Source organism: Capsaspora owczarzaki (genome assembly GCF_000151315.2).
Source record: "Capsaspora owczarzaki ATCC 30864 unplaced genomic scaffold supercont2.15, whole genome shotgun sequence".
Taxonomy (NCBI): domain Eukaryota; class Filasterea; order Ministeriida; family Capsasporidae; genus Capsaspora; species Capsaspora owczarzaki.
Window position 1 is genome coordinate 217,314 of NW_011887306.1, and position 17,580 is coordinate 234,893.

A 17,580-nucleotide genomic window follows, 5' to 3' on the forward strand; every position below is an offset into this window, starting at 1 on the left:
ATCACGTCGAAGAGTCCTTCGTAGCTCTCGCGAACCATGAGGACGGAACCCAAATTAGGATCGCCCAGCCAGAACACGTTTGCAGGAAGAACTAGGAACAGTACGCTGACACTCTCGAGTTCGAGTCGCTGCTCGTTCACCTCGCCACGATGAAGCGCGCGCCAAAATCTGGCCAGCTCGTCGTCCTCATCCACTACCAACCGGGGGGTCACAATGTGAGCAAGCAGTGCTGCTCTCAGTCTCGAAACCTCCAAACAGAGAGAACAATACTCACACGGAAGCTCGCCTTGAAGTTGGATCGTAAGTTGGATCGTAAGCCGTCGATTTTCTTCTGCAAGTCGCCGATTTTCTTCTTGAAGAGCTACAAGTGCTTGATGATCTGTCATTCGGTTGACAACAAAGACGCGCAAACACATTGATAATGAGGCTCCATGTGCAAGACCAAGAACTGGACAAGGCTGACATACCTGGTCGAGCATTTGCCCTGGCAAGCAAAAGTTGAGTCGTGGGGCAATAGTTGCCAGCCAGCTCTGCGCTTGATTCGCATGCTGCTGCTCCTGTGCGACATTTTCTGCATCGCGTGCAGCCGTTGCAAGGTCCTCGTACTGTCGCACACGTTCGCGGCTTTCCGCCAGTGTTGTGTTCAATCGGGCAATCTCGGCCTGCAGCCTTTCTCGCCCGACCGCAACCGGCGGCAGTTGCTCCACTGGACTTCGCTCGGAGAACGGTCTGCAGCTGGTCGCCGAACAGAAATCTCTTGGCGGTCTTGGCGGTCTTGGCTGTGCGACATTCGACAAAAGAAGAAAGAAAAAACACAATACAGACTGTTCATGCCTTGCATTTTGAACAAACCACGCACTGTTGTCTCTCAGCATGGAACCCTTTCTCAGATAAAGACAACGCAGGAGAAGTGGGCGTTGCGTGACAAACAACGCATCAACAAAGCTGCCAAGTAGCATTCGAAAAAATCGATTCAAAAAGAAAAGCCGTGAAGCCAATTGAGCGTGTATTTCAGTTGAAAATGCTGAAGCGGGCATCGAAACAAACGGATATCAGAGCAAATTGTGCGAGAATGGCAGGGCAAAAGAGTTGCAGACTCGGGTGAATAATGCTAGTTTTCGATCAACGCGTAGTCGACGCTCCCGGTCTGCGTGGAAGGTAGGACAGCAATCGTCGCGTAGGCGGTTGCTGAGGACGGGGGCGGCGCACGAACAGACGAGGCATGGGGCAGCGACGGGTTGGCGTACTCGACAGTGGAGGCAGTTGCTTCAGCATACAGCAGTTCCGACGAATCAGCAAAAGCCTGGGGCGTCGAGCCAACATCCTCGTACAGGGCGTTCTTGCCAGGAGCAGACAACACTTCATAGGTTGGATTCAAAACGTTGGTCCCCGAGTCGATGCGATCAGCCGACTGGTAAGTCGGTTCGGAGCCGGATGGTGATTGGCGTAATTTGGTGGCCGTGCTGGTGGTTGCCAACGCGGTTGGCGAGCGACGACGTCGGAAGGCCACAAACAGCGCAGCCAACAAGAAGAGAGCTAGCACGCCAATGACGACTCCAAGAATGATGGGCAAAGTGGACGCATCACTTGATTCCTTTGGAACATTGGACGCAGCAGATGCAGCCGATGTCTGCCATGCAAAAGATGAAGAAGAAGCACTGGCAGCTGACGTGGATGCATGCGAGGCAATTGAGGTTGATGATACACTAGCGAGGGAAGCAAACGAAGCCGAGTGCGCTGAGGCAGCGGAAGTTAGAGACGCAACCGAAGCAGAATGCGTGGACGCGACTGAAACAATGGAAGCGACGGAAGCGACGGAAGCGACGGAAGCGACGGAAGCAGATGCGATGGACACAAGTGGAACGCATGATCCACTCAGCATGCCATAACCTTCATAGCACTGAGTGCACACAGTGGATGAAGTGCAGAACAGACAATTGCTCGGGCAGCACGAGCCGGACCCAGCGGCAAAGCAGGTGGCACAAGCTGTGTCACACTCTGTAGCATAACTTTCAGTGACATGACACTCAAACTTACGGTATGGTGCGGATACATCGCCGTATGTGCTGGGCGGGGCGACAGTGTTCCCTCCAAAGGTAAAGTTGTTGGGTTGCAGCGATTGGAGCCACGGGCTCGACAAATACAACCCATTGGGCAAGCCCATAAACAGACCGGGCGGCAAGGTGGTGAAGGGATTGCCATCCAAAAACCTGAAAGCACCACAAAGTCGGAGACGAATCGAATGCCCACAATAAGAGTGCTTGCTTACAAGTGAGTCAGCTCAGTCAGGCCTGTGAATGCGTCTGCGGGAATGCTGGTGATCTGGTTGCCATGCAGAAATCTACCAATACAGCAGCGTCGCAAACGAGTGAGCAATTCGTTCGATTGTTCACGTCTTTGCTCACTTACAAATGTGTCAGCGCGGTGAGGCCTGCAAATAGGTTTGCAGAAACGCTGGTGATTTGGTTGTTCGAAAGTGCTCTGCGGATAGAATTGCAAACGAATGAGCTGCGTTGTGTGATTCTTCCTGTCGTTGCTTGCTTACAAGTACATCAGCGAGGTGAGGCCTGCGAATGTGGTTGCGGAAATTTCGGTGAGCTGGTTGCCGTATAGAGTTCTACAAATGGAAACGTGCACGAACGAGTCAGAATTTTTTGCGTGTGTGAATCCTTCAGTATTTGCTCGCCTACAAGTCTGTCAGCTCAGTCAGGCCTGTGAATGTGTTTTCGGGAATATTGGTAAACTGGTTGACGTATAGATGCCTTTTGATGGAGTCGTAAACGAGTTAGTTGTTGGTGCCTGATTCATCATTTTTCATGGCTTGCGTACAATTGCTTCAGCGCAGTCAGGCTGGTGAATGCGTTGTCTGGAATGCTGGTGATCTGGTTGCCGCCTAGGCTCCTTCAGAATGAGTCGCAAACGAGTGAGCGGTTTTTTGTGCAATTCTTCTTGTCGTTGCTTGCGTACAAGAAATTGAGTGCAGTGAGGTCGTCGAAAGTGTTTGCTGGAATACTGGTGACCTGGCTGTTGAACAGAGATCTACAAAAGGAGTTGAGACACTTGTATGTGAGATTCTGCCAATAGTTGCTTTCCTTACAGGTAAGTCAGCGCCGTCAGGCCTGTGAATGCGTTTCGGATATGCTGGTGAGCTGCTGGTTGCCGCTCAGATCCCTACAGACAGAGTCGTCATCAAGTGAGTCATTTGAGTGTGATTCTCCACGCCGTGGCTCACTTACATATGTGTCAGTGCGGTCAGGCCTGTGAATGCGTGCGCGGCAATGCTGGGAATGCTGTTGCCTCCCAGATTTCTGTCGGCCGGATATCAATCAGGAGGGCAATGCTTCAATTCATACTCACCTCAGCAACAACACTCACAGGCTCGTCGTGTCGACTGGGATGCCGCTCGGAATGGTTGTGAGAGATCGGCCAGTGCAATCGACAGTAGTAGGGTTCGAGCAGTCGCACACACTGCAAGCCTCGTCTGCTTGCGCCATCTGGCAGTGATGTGTCACGCAGAACAGCAGCAGCAGCAGCAGCAGCAGCTGACAAACGGTAAACCCGCTTGATGTCATCTGTAAGGGACATTGAAAGAGTCAGCTCGTCACGACAGACAAAGTCGAGCCTTGTATGAGTTTTTGGTATTTGTTGGGCAGAGATGAAGCGCGTCGGCCGCTACTCACTCTCCCCTCCCAAGTGCGCGCTTCTTGATCGTATTCACTGTTTTTTCGTTGCCAGATTGCGCCCCCGAAGAGGGACAGAGCGGCGGAGAGAGGACGACCGCATTCGGATGGATTGGTTTGTTGTTGTTGCTGTTTTTGTTGGGGTGTTTTTGGTGTGTTTTGTTTGTTGTTTTGTACGTTGGGTTCCATGCGAATCCCGCTGCTCCTTCAGGCCCGTCACTTCCACTGCTCGACTCGATTCACTTGCTGCAACAGAAGGGGGAGCCCATCTGAGGATCAGAGCGGCTGGGTGAGGAGGAATCAGAAAGAGCCAGACGTGCATGCAGAACACGTCATTGTATTGTTTTGTTTTGTTGCTTTGTTGACAACACACCCCGTGTGTGCGCCTTTGCGCCGTAGCTCCACTCTTTCAAAAGCACCCAGATCATCGAAAGAGAAGAGTAGGTCGCTCATTCGTGGGGTTGGCGATGCGCAGTGGCTTACATTTGCTGAACCACAAAGAGGTGCGAAAAGCCTAAACCAAAAGTAGAATGAACAAACAAAAGGCGCAACCAAAAGTAGAATGACCGGCCACCCATCGCGATCTATTCGCCATTGTGTTGATGATGCATTCGCTCATCCCTTCTTGGCCTGCTTCTCGACTCTGTGTGCGCCCGAGTCATCACAGTTTGGCCCCATGTGAAAGAAACGACGCATTCCTTCAAGCCCAACAGGGATGGCCAAACAGACGACTCATCCAAAAACAATACACAAAACAATGTCGTGACGTCACGATCCTATTTCGAGTGCTATTGTATTTCCGTTGAAAATGCTGAAACGGGTATCGAAGCAAACGGATATCAGAGCGAAACGCGCGAGAATGGCAGGGCAGAAAGAGCTGCATGACAAGGACAGGAAATTCAAACTCGGGCGAACCATGCTAGTTTTCAATCAAAGTGTAGTCGACATTCTCGGTCTGCGTGGAAGGTACGACAGCAATCGTCGCGTAGGCGGTTGCTGAGGACGCGGGCGGCGCACGAAAAGACGAGGCATGGGGCAGCGACGGGTTGGCGTACTCGACACCAGAAGCTGCTGCTTCAGCATACAACAGTTCGGACGAATCCACAGGAGCATGGGGCTGCGAGCTGACATGTTCGTACAAGCCGTTGATGCTGGTAGCAGACAATGTATTGTACGTTGGATTGGCGGCCACCATGTCATTGGCTGGATGCAAAGCGTTGAGCACCATGGAACTGTGATCAGCAGAATGGTCAGTCGGTCCGGAGCCGGAAGTGAGTTCGCGCAGTTTGATGGCCGTGCTGGTGGTTGCCAACGCCGTTGGCGAGCGACGACGCCGAAAGGCCACAAACAACGCAGCCAACAAGAAGAGCGCCAACACGCCAATGACGACTCCAAGAATGATGGGCAAAGTGGATGCATCGCTTGACTCGTTTGGAGCATTGGACGCAGCAGATGCAGCAGATGTCTGCCATGCAAAAGATGCAGAAGAAGCACTGGCGACTGATGCGGATGCCTGAGATGCAATTGAAGCTGAAGATGCAGTCGCAACGGACGCCCAGGCAGCGGAAATATCAGAGGCAATCGAGGGTGCCGAGGCAGATTGCGTGGACGCAGCCGAAGCGACCGAAGCAATGGAAGCAAGAGGAACACAAGATCCACCCAGCATGCCATAACCGTCATAGCACTGAGTGCAGGGATGGGACGAATTGCATGTCAGACAATTGATCCCGCAACACGCACTGGACCCAAAGTCGTAGCACGTGGCACAGGTTGTGTCACACGCTGCGGTACACATGTCAGTGAAATGCTTGATGGTAATTGCAGTCATCTCGAAACTTACAGTACGGCGTTGCTGCACTGCCGTAGGTGCTGGGCGGAGCGACAGTATTCCCACCAAACGTAAAGTTGTTGGGGCTCAGATTGGGCATAAAGGATGATGACAAAAGCAAGCCATATGGCAGGCCCTTGAACAGACCAGGGGGCAAAGTGGTCAAGGGATTATTTTCCAAAGGCCTAAGTGAAATTGAAGTGAGCGGCGAATCAAACAGACGCAATGAGAGCCCTTCCTTACAAGCGGTGCAGCGTAGTCAGGCTTGTGAATGCGTTTGCGGGAATGCTGGTGATCTGGTTGTCGTTCAGACTCCTACATAGCAAGTCGCGAACGAGTGAGCCGTTGGTCTATTCTTCATGCAGCTGCTTGCTTACAAGGTATCCAGCGCAGTCAGGCTTGCGAATGCGTCTGCTGGGATGCTGGTGATCTGGTTGTCTGATAAATCCCTGCCAATGAATGGAAACACACTGAGTCGGTTGTGCGTGATGATGTTTGTCTGTGCTTGCTTACAAGATCGTCAGCGCAGTCAGAACTGCGAATGTGTTTGCAGAAATGCTGGTGATCGAGTTGTTGTTCAGGGACCTATCGATGGAGTCGCCAAGAACGCGTGAGCTTTTGTGAAAACAGTACATACATGGTTCGTCGGGATTTTTTATTGCTTACATCTCAGTCAGAACAGTCAGGCCGGCGAACGCGCTTGTGGAAATGCTCGAAATCTGGTTGGTGGTCAGAAATCTACAGGTGGAGTCGCCATGAATGAGTGATTTGTCAGTTTTCATGTCTTTCCGGCCGTACAAGTAATTCAGCGTGGTCAGGCCTGAAAATGTGTTTGCAGAAATGGTGGTAATCTGGTTGCCATTGAGATTCCTGTAGATAGAGCGCCAACAAGTGAGCCATTTATGTGAGATTCCTGTCGTTGCTTGCTTACAAGAGCCGGAGCGCAGTCAGGCCTGAAAATGTGCTTGCAGAAATGGTGGTGATACGATTGTCGGTTAGATCCCTACAGAAACAGTCGCAATGAGTGAGTCGTCTGTGGGAGATTCCTCATGTCGTTGCTTGCTCACAAGTGCGTCAGCGCCGTCAGGCCAGTGAAAGCGTCAACGGACGTGTTGGTGATCTGATTGTTGGTTAGATCCCTACAGAAAGAGTCGCAATGAGTGAGCCATTTATGTGAGATTCCTCATGTCTTTGCTTGCTTACAAGAACGTCAGCGCGGTCAGGCCAGTGAAAGTGTTTGCGGGAATGCTGGCGATCTGGTTGGTGTGCAGACTCCTAAGATAGTCGCAGCGAGTGAGTCGCCTGTGTGATTATACATGAAAATTGCGCTAAAGCTCATTTCATGTTGTAAAGATTACGCTGTCAGCTCTGATTGCTTAATGTCCACTAAGCAATTATCGCTGCCAGCTCATCTTCACTAAGCATGTCTTTGCTTGCTTACAAGAACGTCAGCGCGGTCAGGCCAGTGAAGGTATTTGCGGGAATGCTAGTGAACTGGTTGAAGTCCATATACCTGCCAATGGAATGGCAAATGAGTGAGGTCATGCCGCTTGAGTGATTCTTCATGCCTTTACGAACAAATTTTTCAGCATAGTCAGGCCGATAAATGTGTCTGCGGGAAAACTGGTGATCAGGTTACTACGCAGATCCCTATAAATGCAGAAGAATAGCAAAACCAGTGAGCCGCATGTGTGTGATTCTTCATGTCTTGCCTGGCTTACAATTGTATCAACGCAGTCTGGCTTGCGAATGCAGAGGTGGGAATGCTGGTGATCTGGTTGTAGTTCAGAAACCTGCCGATGTAATGGCAAACGAGTGAGCTCACGCCGCTTGTGTTATTCTTCATGCCTTTGCTTACAATTCCCTCAGAAAAGTCAGGCCTATAAATGTGTCTGCGGGAAAGCTGGTGATCTGATTGTAGTTCAGAAACCTGCCGATGTAATGGCAAACGAGTGAGCTCACGCCGCTTGTGTGATTCTTCATGCCTTTGCTTACAATTCCCTCAGAAAAGTCAGGCCTATAAATGTGTCTGCGGGAAAGCTGGTGATCTGATTGGTTTTTAACTCCCTTCAGATGGAGGTGCAGTCGAGTGAGCCGCCTGAGTGTGATTGTTCATATCTTTGCTTGCTTACAGCCGAGTCAGCGCAGTCAGACCTGCGAATGCGCTTGCGGAAATGATGGTGATCGAGTTGTTGTTCAGGTACCTATCGACCGTATGTCAATGAGGGCGATGCTTTAATTCAAGCTCGACGGCAACGCTTACAGTTGCGTCGTGGTGCCGGGGATTGCACTTGGAATGGTTGTCAGAGATTTGCCGTTGCAATTGACAGTAGTTCCTGAGCAAGTACACACGCCGCTGGTGCCACAGGCATCGACTGCTTGCGCCAGCTGGACGCGATTGATCACGCAGAACAGCAGAAGCAGGAGCAGGGGAAATCCTTTGGGCGTCATCTTGATGATGGTCGCGCTGCGAATCAGAAACATTGACATTCGAAGTGAGCTCGCATCTTTGGAGCAATTGACAGTCCATCGTGTGGGCGATGAATGGCTTTCCGCATTTTGTTGGGGGGAGATGGGGGAGAAAGTATATGGGCCGACGCGATTCCGACGAGCTCCGACGAGCTCCGACGCTAACGCTGCAACGCGGCTGTCCTTTCCCGACCAGCCCTCTCCCTCTCACAAGTGCTGCCTCATCACTTGCACTCTTTTAATCGACGTGATCCGCCCTCAAGAAAGAGGCGGGAAGCAAGAAACTCCGACCGACGCAGATCTGCCCCAGATCTGGTTTGTCGTTGAAGATTCCAAGGCCAGTCGTAGAGCCCGTTTGGACCCGTCGGCCCCCATCACTTTGTCTGCTTGACCTGCTGCAAAACAGGACGCATCCGATGACCAGAGCCGCGGGAGGTGGAGTGAGTTTGGAGGGGTGAGTGAGGGGGGCAAAACAACAAGAAACCGGCAAAAGAAAGAAGGGTGGCGCAACGAACGGACACAACCGGCTGTATTGTTTGTTTTTTTTTTTTTTTTTTTGTTTTTGTTTGATCTCTTCGCTCGCTTGCGTTCATTCCAGAGTGTTGTAGCTCTGCTCTTCCAAAAAAAGGGGGGAGAGACGATAGAATCGAAGGAGAGAAGCGCGGGGTTGCTGCTGATGCGCCGTTGGGCTTCCAATAAGCAAAAGAGAAGAAGCAGAAGCAGAAGCGGGGGAGGCGAAAAACAAACCCAAAACAAACCCAAAACAGAAAGAAACAAAGCAAAAAATAGAGTAAATTGTTTTGGTCACCCTTTTGAAATCGGCGAATTTTTGTTTGTGTTTGTTGGTGTCCTTGGCTGGGCCTTCGTTCGACTCTCCGCGCGGGGCATCACAGTTGGCATTGTGTGAAACGGCGCATCGCATCACATTTTTGCTACGGCCTCAACACGGATGGTCGAACCGATGAGCCAAACAACAACAACAACCACACAACAACATCATCAACAACAACTGAAAGAAAACTTGAGAAAAACATAAATCACTCAACCAAAACCCAGCAAGTGTCGATGACCGTCAAAGCACGTCGACAAGCGCTTGTGAACACATGCCGGTCGCCCGATCGCGCAATATGAAACAAGTACGACAAAGACGATCGGGACGCCATGCTGTCCCCGTTAGCGCAAACTGCACAACATCCGAAAGTGGAAACCCGAAGAAATGCACAGGATGAAACGTCAGGAACTTCAAAGAGAGCAAAGAGGGAAACGAACGAAACAGAAATCAGCAACGAAAGAACGGAAAAATCATGCATCTCAGAGCACCAACCCTGATAAACATGAACAATCCATGCTGCGCTCATTCGGAACGCTTACTAGTAGGCCATGGTTCGAAGCACCATCGTAATGAGCGATTTCGCTTACCATCATGATCCCCCGTTCCAAGCCAGTTCTGCTGAAACTTTGAGTTGGTGTGCTGACACTCATCACCTTCGCATGTCTTTCAATGTCAAGAATAACGATTGTAGTGACCAAAACTCGTGTATTTGTCCGCACCATTCCAATCAAAAATGTAAAAAAGAGACCCAGTTGTCTCTCACTTGCCCTGCTTGACAAGGAAGTTGAGAAGATCAATCTTGGTGACAACGCTCTTAATCTTGCGGTTTTCGCCTTCAGTCACAAACGCGACAGAGTGAATGTCAAAGAACTTGCGCAGAGTGGCGAGAGGAGTGGCGTCTGTAATTTCAGTGTACGCCTTCTTCTTGGAAAACTTGAACATGACCTTCGACGCGAGATCCGTGGACTTGACCTACTCGACGATACCCCCCCCCAAGTGACAAACAAGAAAAAGTCAGTGAAAAACAAGCAAGTCAGCGAAAAGCCAACCAAAAAGACCCATAACATGCTGCTACCATCCACAAAACGCACCTGGCCAGACGAGACACGGGAAAGCAGGTTGCCCAGAGTGACAAGGCCAGCCACCGAGCCATCCGCGCGAAGAACGGGCAGATTGTCAATGCCATTCTCGCGAAGCACGGCAACAGCCGCTGCGCAGGTGACGTCTGACGAAATGGTGATGGGAGTGCGCAAATGCAGATCTGCAATCGTGGCGTTGCCAAGAGGATCTTCAGTCTGGCGCTCCATGAAGCCACGCTCAATCATCCAGTCGTCGCTGCCAAAAACAAAAAACAAAAGTAAGGCATTCATCGTGAGTTGGATTCGCATTGCAGGGTCAAGGCTTGTTTGAGGGTTTGTTTGCTTGTTTTGGTGTTTTCGCTCCGCCCGAGTATTCCACGCGCTATAAACAACATACTTCAAGAACTTGGTCATGTAGTTGCGGGTCGAGTCGGGAAGAAGCACAACACAGCGTTGGCCAGGTCCGAGCTCCTTGGCGACTTGGAGGGCAGCCACGACAGCCGTGCCGGACGAGCCGCCTGTGGTCAATGTTGCAAAATTGGTGAGTCTCTCGGAAGCCCATTTTGTTTTTTCGATTCTGCTGCATCGTCGTCATCATCAACTGCAACAACAGTTGCTGTACCGCAGAGCAAGCCTTCCTCGCGAATCAGACGACGCGCCATGAGCAGCGACTCCTTGTCCGTTGTCTTGATCCAGCGGTCAACCAGGGTGCGGTCGAGGACGGTGGGGATGAAATCGTAGCCAATGCCCTCGACGGCGTATGGCTGGTTGGCGTTGACGTTGAGCGACTCGGGCTCGGCCAGGATGGAGCCGACGGGGTCGACGCCAACAACCTTGACGTTCGGGATTCGCTCCTTGAGCTTGCGCGCAATGCCAGTGACCGTGCCACCGGTGCCGGCGCCCATCACAATCACATCGAGCTTGCCGTCGCATTGGTTGTAAATCTCCTCGGCAGTGCCATCGTAGTGCGCGAGCGGGTTGCCCGGGTTGGTGTACTGGTTGAGGATGTGCGAGTTGGGGATTTCCTTGTTGAGGCGCATAGCAACGCCAATGTGCGACTCGGGGGCGTCCCATGCAGCCTCAGTAGGAGTGCGGACAATCTCAGCGCCAAGAGCGCGGAGGACGTTGACCTTCTCCTGGCTCATCTTTTCGGGCAGCGTGATGATGGCGCGGTATCCCTTAATGGCGCACGCCAGCGCGAGGCCAATGCCAGTGTTGCCAGAGGTGGGTTCGATCTGGTTGAGATGGTGAAAGCATCGAGGTGAGGCCCAATCATGCGCAAAAAAAAAAAAAAAAAATCACAAAAATCTGCCGAAAACACCCCATAAACTCCAATACACTCCAAGGCCGCCTCCATCGACACCAATGATCATCAACGTACGACAGTGTGGCCTTGCTGGAGGCGACCGCTGATTTCAGCGTCTTCGACCATACGCTTGCCGATGCGGTCCTTGACGGAGCCGCCCGCGTTAAAGTACTCGCACTTGGCAAGCAGCTCGCACTGGAGCCCCTCGGCGGCCATAATGTTGGACAGGCGGACCATTGGCGTGTTGCCAATGTGGTCGAGGATTGTATTGCAGATCTTTGGCGGAGGAGTCCTATGAGAAACCACCAAAAGTCAAAAGTCAGTGTGCAATGGCGCCATCCATACAAAGTGTTCTCGTTGTAGGTCGACGGAGCGGACTGCAGCCTGCTTCAACGAAGCCCAGCATCGTGATGAGATTCGGGCCTCCCTTTATACCGGTCTGGCGTCGTGTCGGCGGTTGGGGGTGGGGGGCAAGGCTTTGCGTCAAGTGGCAGAGACACATGGACGTGACCACTTGATGCTCGTTTGAAATCTTGTGCGGCTTGAGCTCTTGACTTGTGGGAGGGGGGGAGGCGGCTGCGCAGACACTGGCAAGAAGATGCAAGGCGGGGATGGCTTACAGGGGCACGACGCGGTGGGGCGACGGCGCGGCCGAGTTGACCGTGCACTTGGATGGACGCGACGAATCAGTCATAGTGGATTCTTTGGCGTGGAAGATAGAGTGGGGTATTCTCTCCAATTAATTCGTTGCTTGTGCTTTGGGGGAGAAGAACAGGAAAGTGTGTGAAATGGATGTGCATTCAACGAAAAAGGGGGGAAAAGGGTGGGGAAGCGAACAACCGCCGACGCTATTTGGCAATGTTGAATGTGACGGGAGCGATGATTTTACGACCTTGCCCTGGAATCACTACAGAAGCGCATGAAATGTATGCAAAAGTACTGTATCGTTTCCGAATGAATATAGTGAAGAATAAAGGGAATCGATTCGGGATACGCCCAGTTAACAGTTGGTTTTCTATTGATCTGTTCCCTTTTTCCCCCCCCCCTCCCCGCGCGCACCTCATTCACCCACAATCCACGATTGCATGATAGTACACCACGGGATGCATGTACGCAGTCCCATTGCAAAATTAGGGCATGAAAGCTCGAGCAGGAATCTCCCGCACTCCATCTATTGTATTCGTTTGTCACATTTGGCTTTTTTTCATTTCAATTCACCGACAAATGCCAGTACGTGACGCAGCCGCGGGAGTTCAGACACCCCAACCGCTGTCCACTGAGCCGTCTGTCTCTGGCCGATCAAAGACATCGCAAAAGAGCTTGCCTGTCGCTGGCAGTCTGGATGAACCGACGGCGGGGCTCTGGAACCAGAGGCAGGAAAATTCCCTCATCGACAAGGTCAACGCCGACACCCCGACGACAACAGCGCCCGACTCCTCCTCGCAGCCAGTCACACAGCCCGGCAGCAGACCCGACAATATACTGGCCGAATCGTTGCTGTTCACGCCATGGCCCGAGGCGACCCAGGGGTCTCTGAAAGCGTCGCTAGTGTCGCGGGGAAAGAAGGAGAGCGCCGCGATCGATTCTCGGCGTTCATCTTCCGGTTTCGGTCCTGAGAATCGCAATTCCAGCAACGCTCCAAGAATGACCGATTCGGATGGCTCGGAGTCGAGGAATCCAGACGTGCAAGGCGAGGGTCAACTCGCCAGATCGTCTGCAGGGAACGCCAGGCAGCCAAACAGCCGTCGTCGCACTTCCTCTCGCTCGGGACCGCTTCAGCGCAGAGCACAAAGTCTCGGCGACCCGGATCTAGGTGTCTCTGGTTCCACAGCAATGGCCGCCGGTGTCGCGGATGCGGATCCACGGATTGCAAGCAAAGCCAAAGCCAGCTCGGCCCCTAAACAGCAGAGCAGCGCTCCAGCTGCGCTCTTTGCCTCGCTGGCATCGGCCGGCATCCTCTCGTCCGGCAATGGTGTCTTCAAAACAGGGCCGGAAAGACTTGATTCCATCTTTAGCATCACGCGACTGAAGCTCAAGATGCACGACAAGCGCCATCGAATTCACCAGCGCTACTTGCATCGTCATCGTCACCACCATTCCGAGGCAGAGCAAGAGGACCATCCCAAGGAGGCGGCGTCTACCAGTGCGCTTGACGTGCCGGCAATCAACGACCCGTCGGCTGAGGCTGCGGCCGCCGTGCATCCTCCGCCACAGCTGACCCATCGGTCGCTCACGCTGGCTCTACCGGGTCAGATCGATGCTGCGCATCTGTACACGGGTGTGTCGCTCACCGGACCGACTGAAAAGTTCATTCAGCGCTACCAGGAGCTTATGGTGGAGCGCCTTCACCAATCCGAAGCAGAACAGGCTCAGGCAGAACCGCCGCACGTCAGAGCGCTCAAGCCGCAAGGTCCATACTCTGAGGATTTGCCGCGCTCTCGACACACGCTCGTTGTCACAGTGCCATCGCGCCCGCGCCTGTACGGCATGCGCATGTTCGACCCAACGTGTCGCGCAGAAGTTCAGGCAGCGACCGCGGATGCAGCCATGCTGAGCAACCCCAGCACACCCAACTCGTCTTCAAGTCGCACGGCCAACAGCAGCAAACGCAGTAGCAGCATGCAACCGGCTCCCTCGGCTGACCAGCAACCGCAACCGCCACAGCAACCGCAACAGCAGACATTCACAAGCAGCGGAGAACAGCCGCAGCCATCATCATCCTCGTCAACCACTCCGCCAGTGCTGTATGAACAACGTGGAACCATCGTTCCCACGCAAGAAGATGCCGCCTCCAGTTTGCAGCTGCCTTCAACGCGTCGCATTGCGAATACACGGCGGCCGCCGGAAGACTGGGTGATGGCCTTTCGTCGCTGTTTCCAGCCCGAGGATACCATCACCGAGTACTTTGAGCTACTGCGAGAAATCTACTTTGGCCGTCGTCACAAAAAGAAGCGAGTTCGCCACAACAAGAAGGCGCCGCTCAAGTTTGGTCCCAACAACCGCAGCCGACCCCATGGGCGGCTTCACAGCCCTTGCTCGGTGGCATCGCTCCGCGCTGCGTTTGGTGGAGGCTCTCCGGAGCCGACAGTCGAGGTTGAAAAGCATGCGAGATTTGCCCAAGAAGAAGCCACTTCCATCCATCCATCTCCCGAAGCCGAAGATGCTCCGCTGAAAGAGGAAACCGCGCCGACCAAGCATTCCGGAAAACGGATTGCGGCTGTGAAGCGGTCCATAGCAACGGCCGTAGCCAACTTGCGTCCCGACAAGAATCACAAGCGGTCTTCTGGCATCCCGCAAGAAGCTTCCGACACGACTGCCGACGCCGAGCCCAGCACGTCGCAATCCATCGCTGCTTCAGAGCGAGAGAAAGCCGACGCGGTGCTCCATCCAGACGGCATGGACGACCTAGAGGAGCCAGAGGACGATGAAGAGTGGGAATGGCTTGCCGATGATGTTCCTCCCAACGTCCGCCCGATTCGACGCAAGATGGCAATGGCTTCGTACCTACTCATTGCATCGGGCCGCACCAAATTGAAGGAAATCCGCGAGCAGATACATCAGTTCGGCACAGACAAGCCGCATGCCGCTGGCGGGTCTCACAGCCCAGAGCTGGGCGATGATAAAGCCGAGGCCGAATTGGCACACTCCATCACCCAGCAAGCGGCCCACAAGGCTTTGGCTCGCTCAAAGTCGACGGGTGCACTGCCGGTTGTGGCGGGTGGACTTGGAGCAGGCCGCACTGTGACCAGCAACGCCGCGAGTGACCACGCCGTCGAAACCGAGCCCGCTCCGCGGCGACGTCATCTCCTCCGACGCCACCGTCGTCTCGAGACAAAGAGTATGCACAGCATGCCCAGTGCTGTTGTTGCCCCAAGTCCAGCACTGACACGACCACGCCGCCCATTCTCGACCGGTTTGGCTGCCATTTCGGAACAGACTCGAACTTCTTCGGCATCCGCGAATGCGCCTGGGGCCAATCGGCGGGAGCCTGGTGTGGTGCATACAGCTTGCACGTGTGGCGAGAGCATGCACCATCATCACGCTCGTGATTCGAATAATTTGGGTGTGCCAGTGCGAGAGAGCGAGGACGCATCGGAACAAGGGGACCATGCTGCAGAGTTGCACTCGTCCAAGGCAGACATTTCTACCGCGGCAGTATCCGATCTACAGCCGCCGACAGAAACGTTGGCCGAATTTGCCAGTAGACTGCTGCGCAAGGAGGAGCTCGCGCCTGCAGCACCAGAGCCAAACCCCGATGGGCTTATTCACCTTGATCTCGGCCACGACACTGTTGGTGTAGCACAGTGCTTTGCTGCCCCACATTCTCAAAGCGTTCCGACAGCATTGCCCGAGATCAACACCCCTCACACTGACTCCTCCGCCGACACACAGACGAGTCCAGATGCACCCAGTCAGAACAATGCCTATGTCCGCGAAGGCAGCGTGACAAGCAGAGGCATTCCAACCTTGCCAACCGCAACAAGGAGGCAGGTTCTCGATGATCCCACCACGCTCGAGAACACGACAACCGCTCGAACCGTTCATTCAAGTAGCAGCGATCAGTACATTCCACTATCGGTTCGGCGAGTGTTGGGGATCAAGCCACAAGTCCCAAGTGCACCCACTACTGCCACACATCTGCCAGACGCATCAACCCTAATCACGACGCAAATTGACATCCCGGCGGGAACGGTGGAACGCATCGCAGACAGAATGTCGCTGCCACCAGCGCTATCTGTCGTGACCGGCCTTGCGCGTCAAGTGCAGGGTCGCCTGCTGGCAATGCAAAATCTCGTGCGAGAAAAGCACAAGGCGTCCAGCACTGTCGAGAATGCCAGCGAGAATCGACGGCAACAACTAGCTGACGCCCTGCTCCGCAACCAGCAGTATCGACACGAGCTCGCCAGTTTGGATGACCAGCTCAAAGAGCAGTACGATGTGCTCAATCGCTTTGCAACGGCCATCATGCGGGTGGATCGGTACAAGCTTCGCCGCCCCGCGCTCGAACGACGTCGCGAGCTGCAGGAAGCGACAGACACTATCAGTCGCACCAACGAAACCATGTCAGAGCAGACAGACCAGCTTTTAGGAAACGATGGCCACCCCAAACTTCTCCAGCGACAGACCAAAGAGGGTGACACTACGACCAGCGCGCCCCTGCCAGGCGACACCACCACTGGACTCCGTGGGTCTCAGCAGCCTCGAGAACCTGCTGCAGGATCGCTACGAACTGCTCCGCCATCAAGTGCGCACACACTCACCACGCCCGCGTCAGCACGCTCCAACCCCTTTGGACAGGAGTTTGCGCCAGACGACAGTTTCCGCCGCCAACTGATTTTGGGGTGCATCCCACTCCACCGACGGCCACACTCACTTTATCAGGACTTTTTGACTGGCGCTGACAAGTCGCCCCACGAATCTCGATTTACTGATGTAACGGACGACTGGACCGAGTTTAACGAGGCGCGGTACTCGGAAGCTGCAGCAATCAAGGCACGCGAAACTGGCGTCGTCTTGCTGCCCACGTTTGATGAAATGATGGAGAGGTTGGGTCGCGATGCTGCTGGAAACATGCAAGCGCGTACAACAACAACAACATCAACCTTTTATACGGAGACAGAGGCTGGCAGCCATCCGGGCATGCTGGGCAGCGTCAAGTCCGTGTCCGACGCCAACGACCCCAATTGCAAATTTGTAGTGGCTGCAGAGCCCACCTCAGACATTCCCAATCCCTTTGTCTGGCCTCCTGTGCCGAGTGTGCTACAAGCGTACGGGATGGAGGACGACGAACGCGCGCAGATGTGGATTCGGAAGGAGCTCGGTCTGAGCCCGTCCATGCCGCCAGTCCCGCGGTCTCTCTCGTCTGCAAAGAGCAAGGATGTGTCGCCGGATGATGCCATCGAAGAGTAGTTGAACCCTGGATTGTTTTTTCTTGTTGTTGTTGTTTTGCATGATGTTGTTGTTGTCGTGAGTTTGCGAATTGAATGAATTTCATGGAATTCTGCTTGGTCCTCGTTTTTTCGTCTGGATAGCTCTTTTTCTTCTGCATGTATTTTTTGTATCTGTTGGCGACTCGAAGCACGAGGATTGTCATTGACCATGAATGGTGATTTGCTGTAACCAAGCACCTCAAATCTCTGTTGTGACGACGAAATTTGCCCCAACACACACAAAAACACAACTGCGGTTTGAGCGGTCACTTGCGCCGTCCGCTCCAAACCCCCAATGCAGGTCTGTGTTGTGGTTTTGAGTGGCTTCTTTTTGGGATATTTTGGGAGGGCAGGGCGGTTGTGGCTTCCGTGGAGCATGGCGAGATCCTAACCGCAAGACGAACCACTCGGTTTTGAAACCAGGTGCCGCGCTCTGCTCTTTCGTCTCGCGCGCCC

General features: G+C 53.5%; 4 protein-coding genes across 4 annotated transcripts; 1 reads left to right on the forward strand and 3 right to left on the reverse strand.

The window, feature by feature from the left end:
• Positions 1-1,111: 1,111 nt before the first annotated feature.
• On the reverse strand, positions 1,112-3,572 carry CAOG_07263 (hypothetical protein; the record flags this gene model as incomplete). The annotated part of the gene is made up of 10 exons (XM_004343072.1): positions 1,112-2,210; positions 2,270-2,341; positions 2,410-2,481; positions 2,546-2,617; positions 2,691-2,762; positions 2,830-2,901; positions 2,968-3,039; positions 3,098-3,171; positions 3,237-3,258; positions 3,376-3,572. 10 exons carry the CDS (start codon positions 3,570-3,572, stop codon positions 1,112-1,114), a joined length of 1,824 nt encoding a protein of 607 aa, XP_004343122.1.
• A 1,027-nt stretch (positions 3,573-4,599) lies between these two features.
• CAOG_07264 (hypothetical protein) lies at positions 4,600-7,959 on the reverse strand (the record flags this gene model as incomplete). Its single annotated transcript, XM_004343073.1, has 17 exons — positions 4,600-5,462; positions 5,521-5,693; positions 5,752-5,823; positions 5,886-5,957; positions 6,022-6,093; positions 6,175-6,246; positions 6,307-6,378; positions 6,440-6,511; positions 6,576-6,647; positions 6,712-6,783; positions 6,950-7,021; positions 7,087-7,158; positions 7,230-7,301; positions 7,367-7,438; positions 7,504-7,575; positions 7,641-7,712; positions 7,772-7,959. The coding sequence occupies 17 exons, from the start codon at positions 7,957-7,959 to the stop codon at positions 4,600-4,602; spliced, it is 2,232 nt and encodes a 743-aa protein (XP_004343123.1).
• A 1,535-nt stretch (positions 7,960-9,494) lies between these two features.
• On the reverse strand, positions 9,495-11,910 carry CAOG_07265 (pyridoxal-phosphate dependent enzyme). The gene is made up of 6 exons (XM_004343074.2): positions 11,815-11,910; positions 11,270-11,486; positions 10,511-11,123; positions 10,286-10,406; positions 9,901-10,144; positions 9,495-9,781 (listed from the first exon to the last, which is right to left on the reverse strand). The coding sequence occupies exons 1-6, from the start codon at positions 11,886-11,888 to the stop codon at positions 9,569-9,571; spliced, it is 1,482 nt and encodes a 493-aa protein (XP_004343124.1). The 5' UTR covers positions 11,889-11,910; the 3' UTR covers positions 9,495-9,568.
• Positions 11,911-12,418: 508 nt separating this feature from the next.
• Positions 12,419-17,153, forward strand: CAOG_07266 (hypothetical protein; the record flags this gene model as incomplete). The annotated part of the gene is made up of 1 exon (XM_004343075.2): positions 12,419-17,153. One exon carries the CDS (start codon positions 12,419-12,421, stop codon positions 17,102-17,104), a length of 4,686 nt encoding a protein of 1,561 aa, XP_004343125.1. The 3' UTR covers positions 17,105-17,153.
• Between the last annotated feature and the right edge of the window lie 427 nt (positions 17,154-17,580).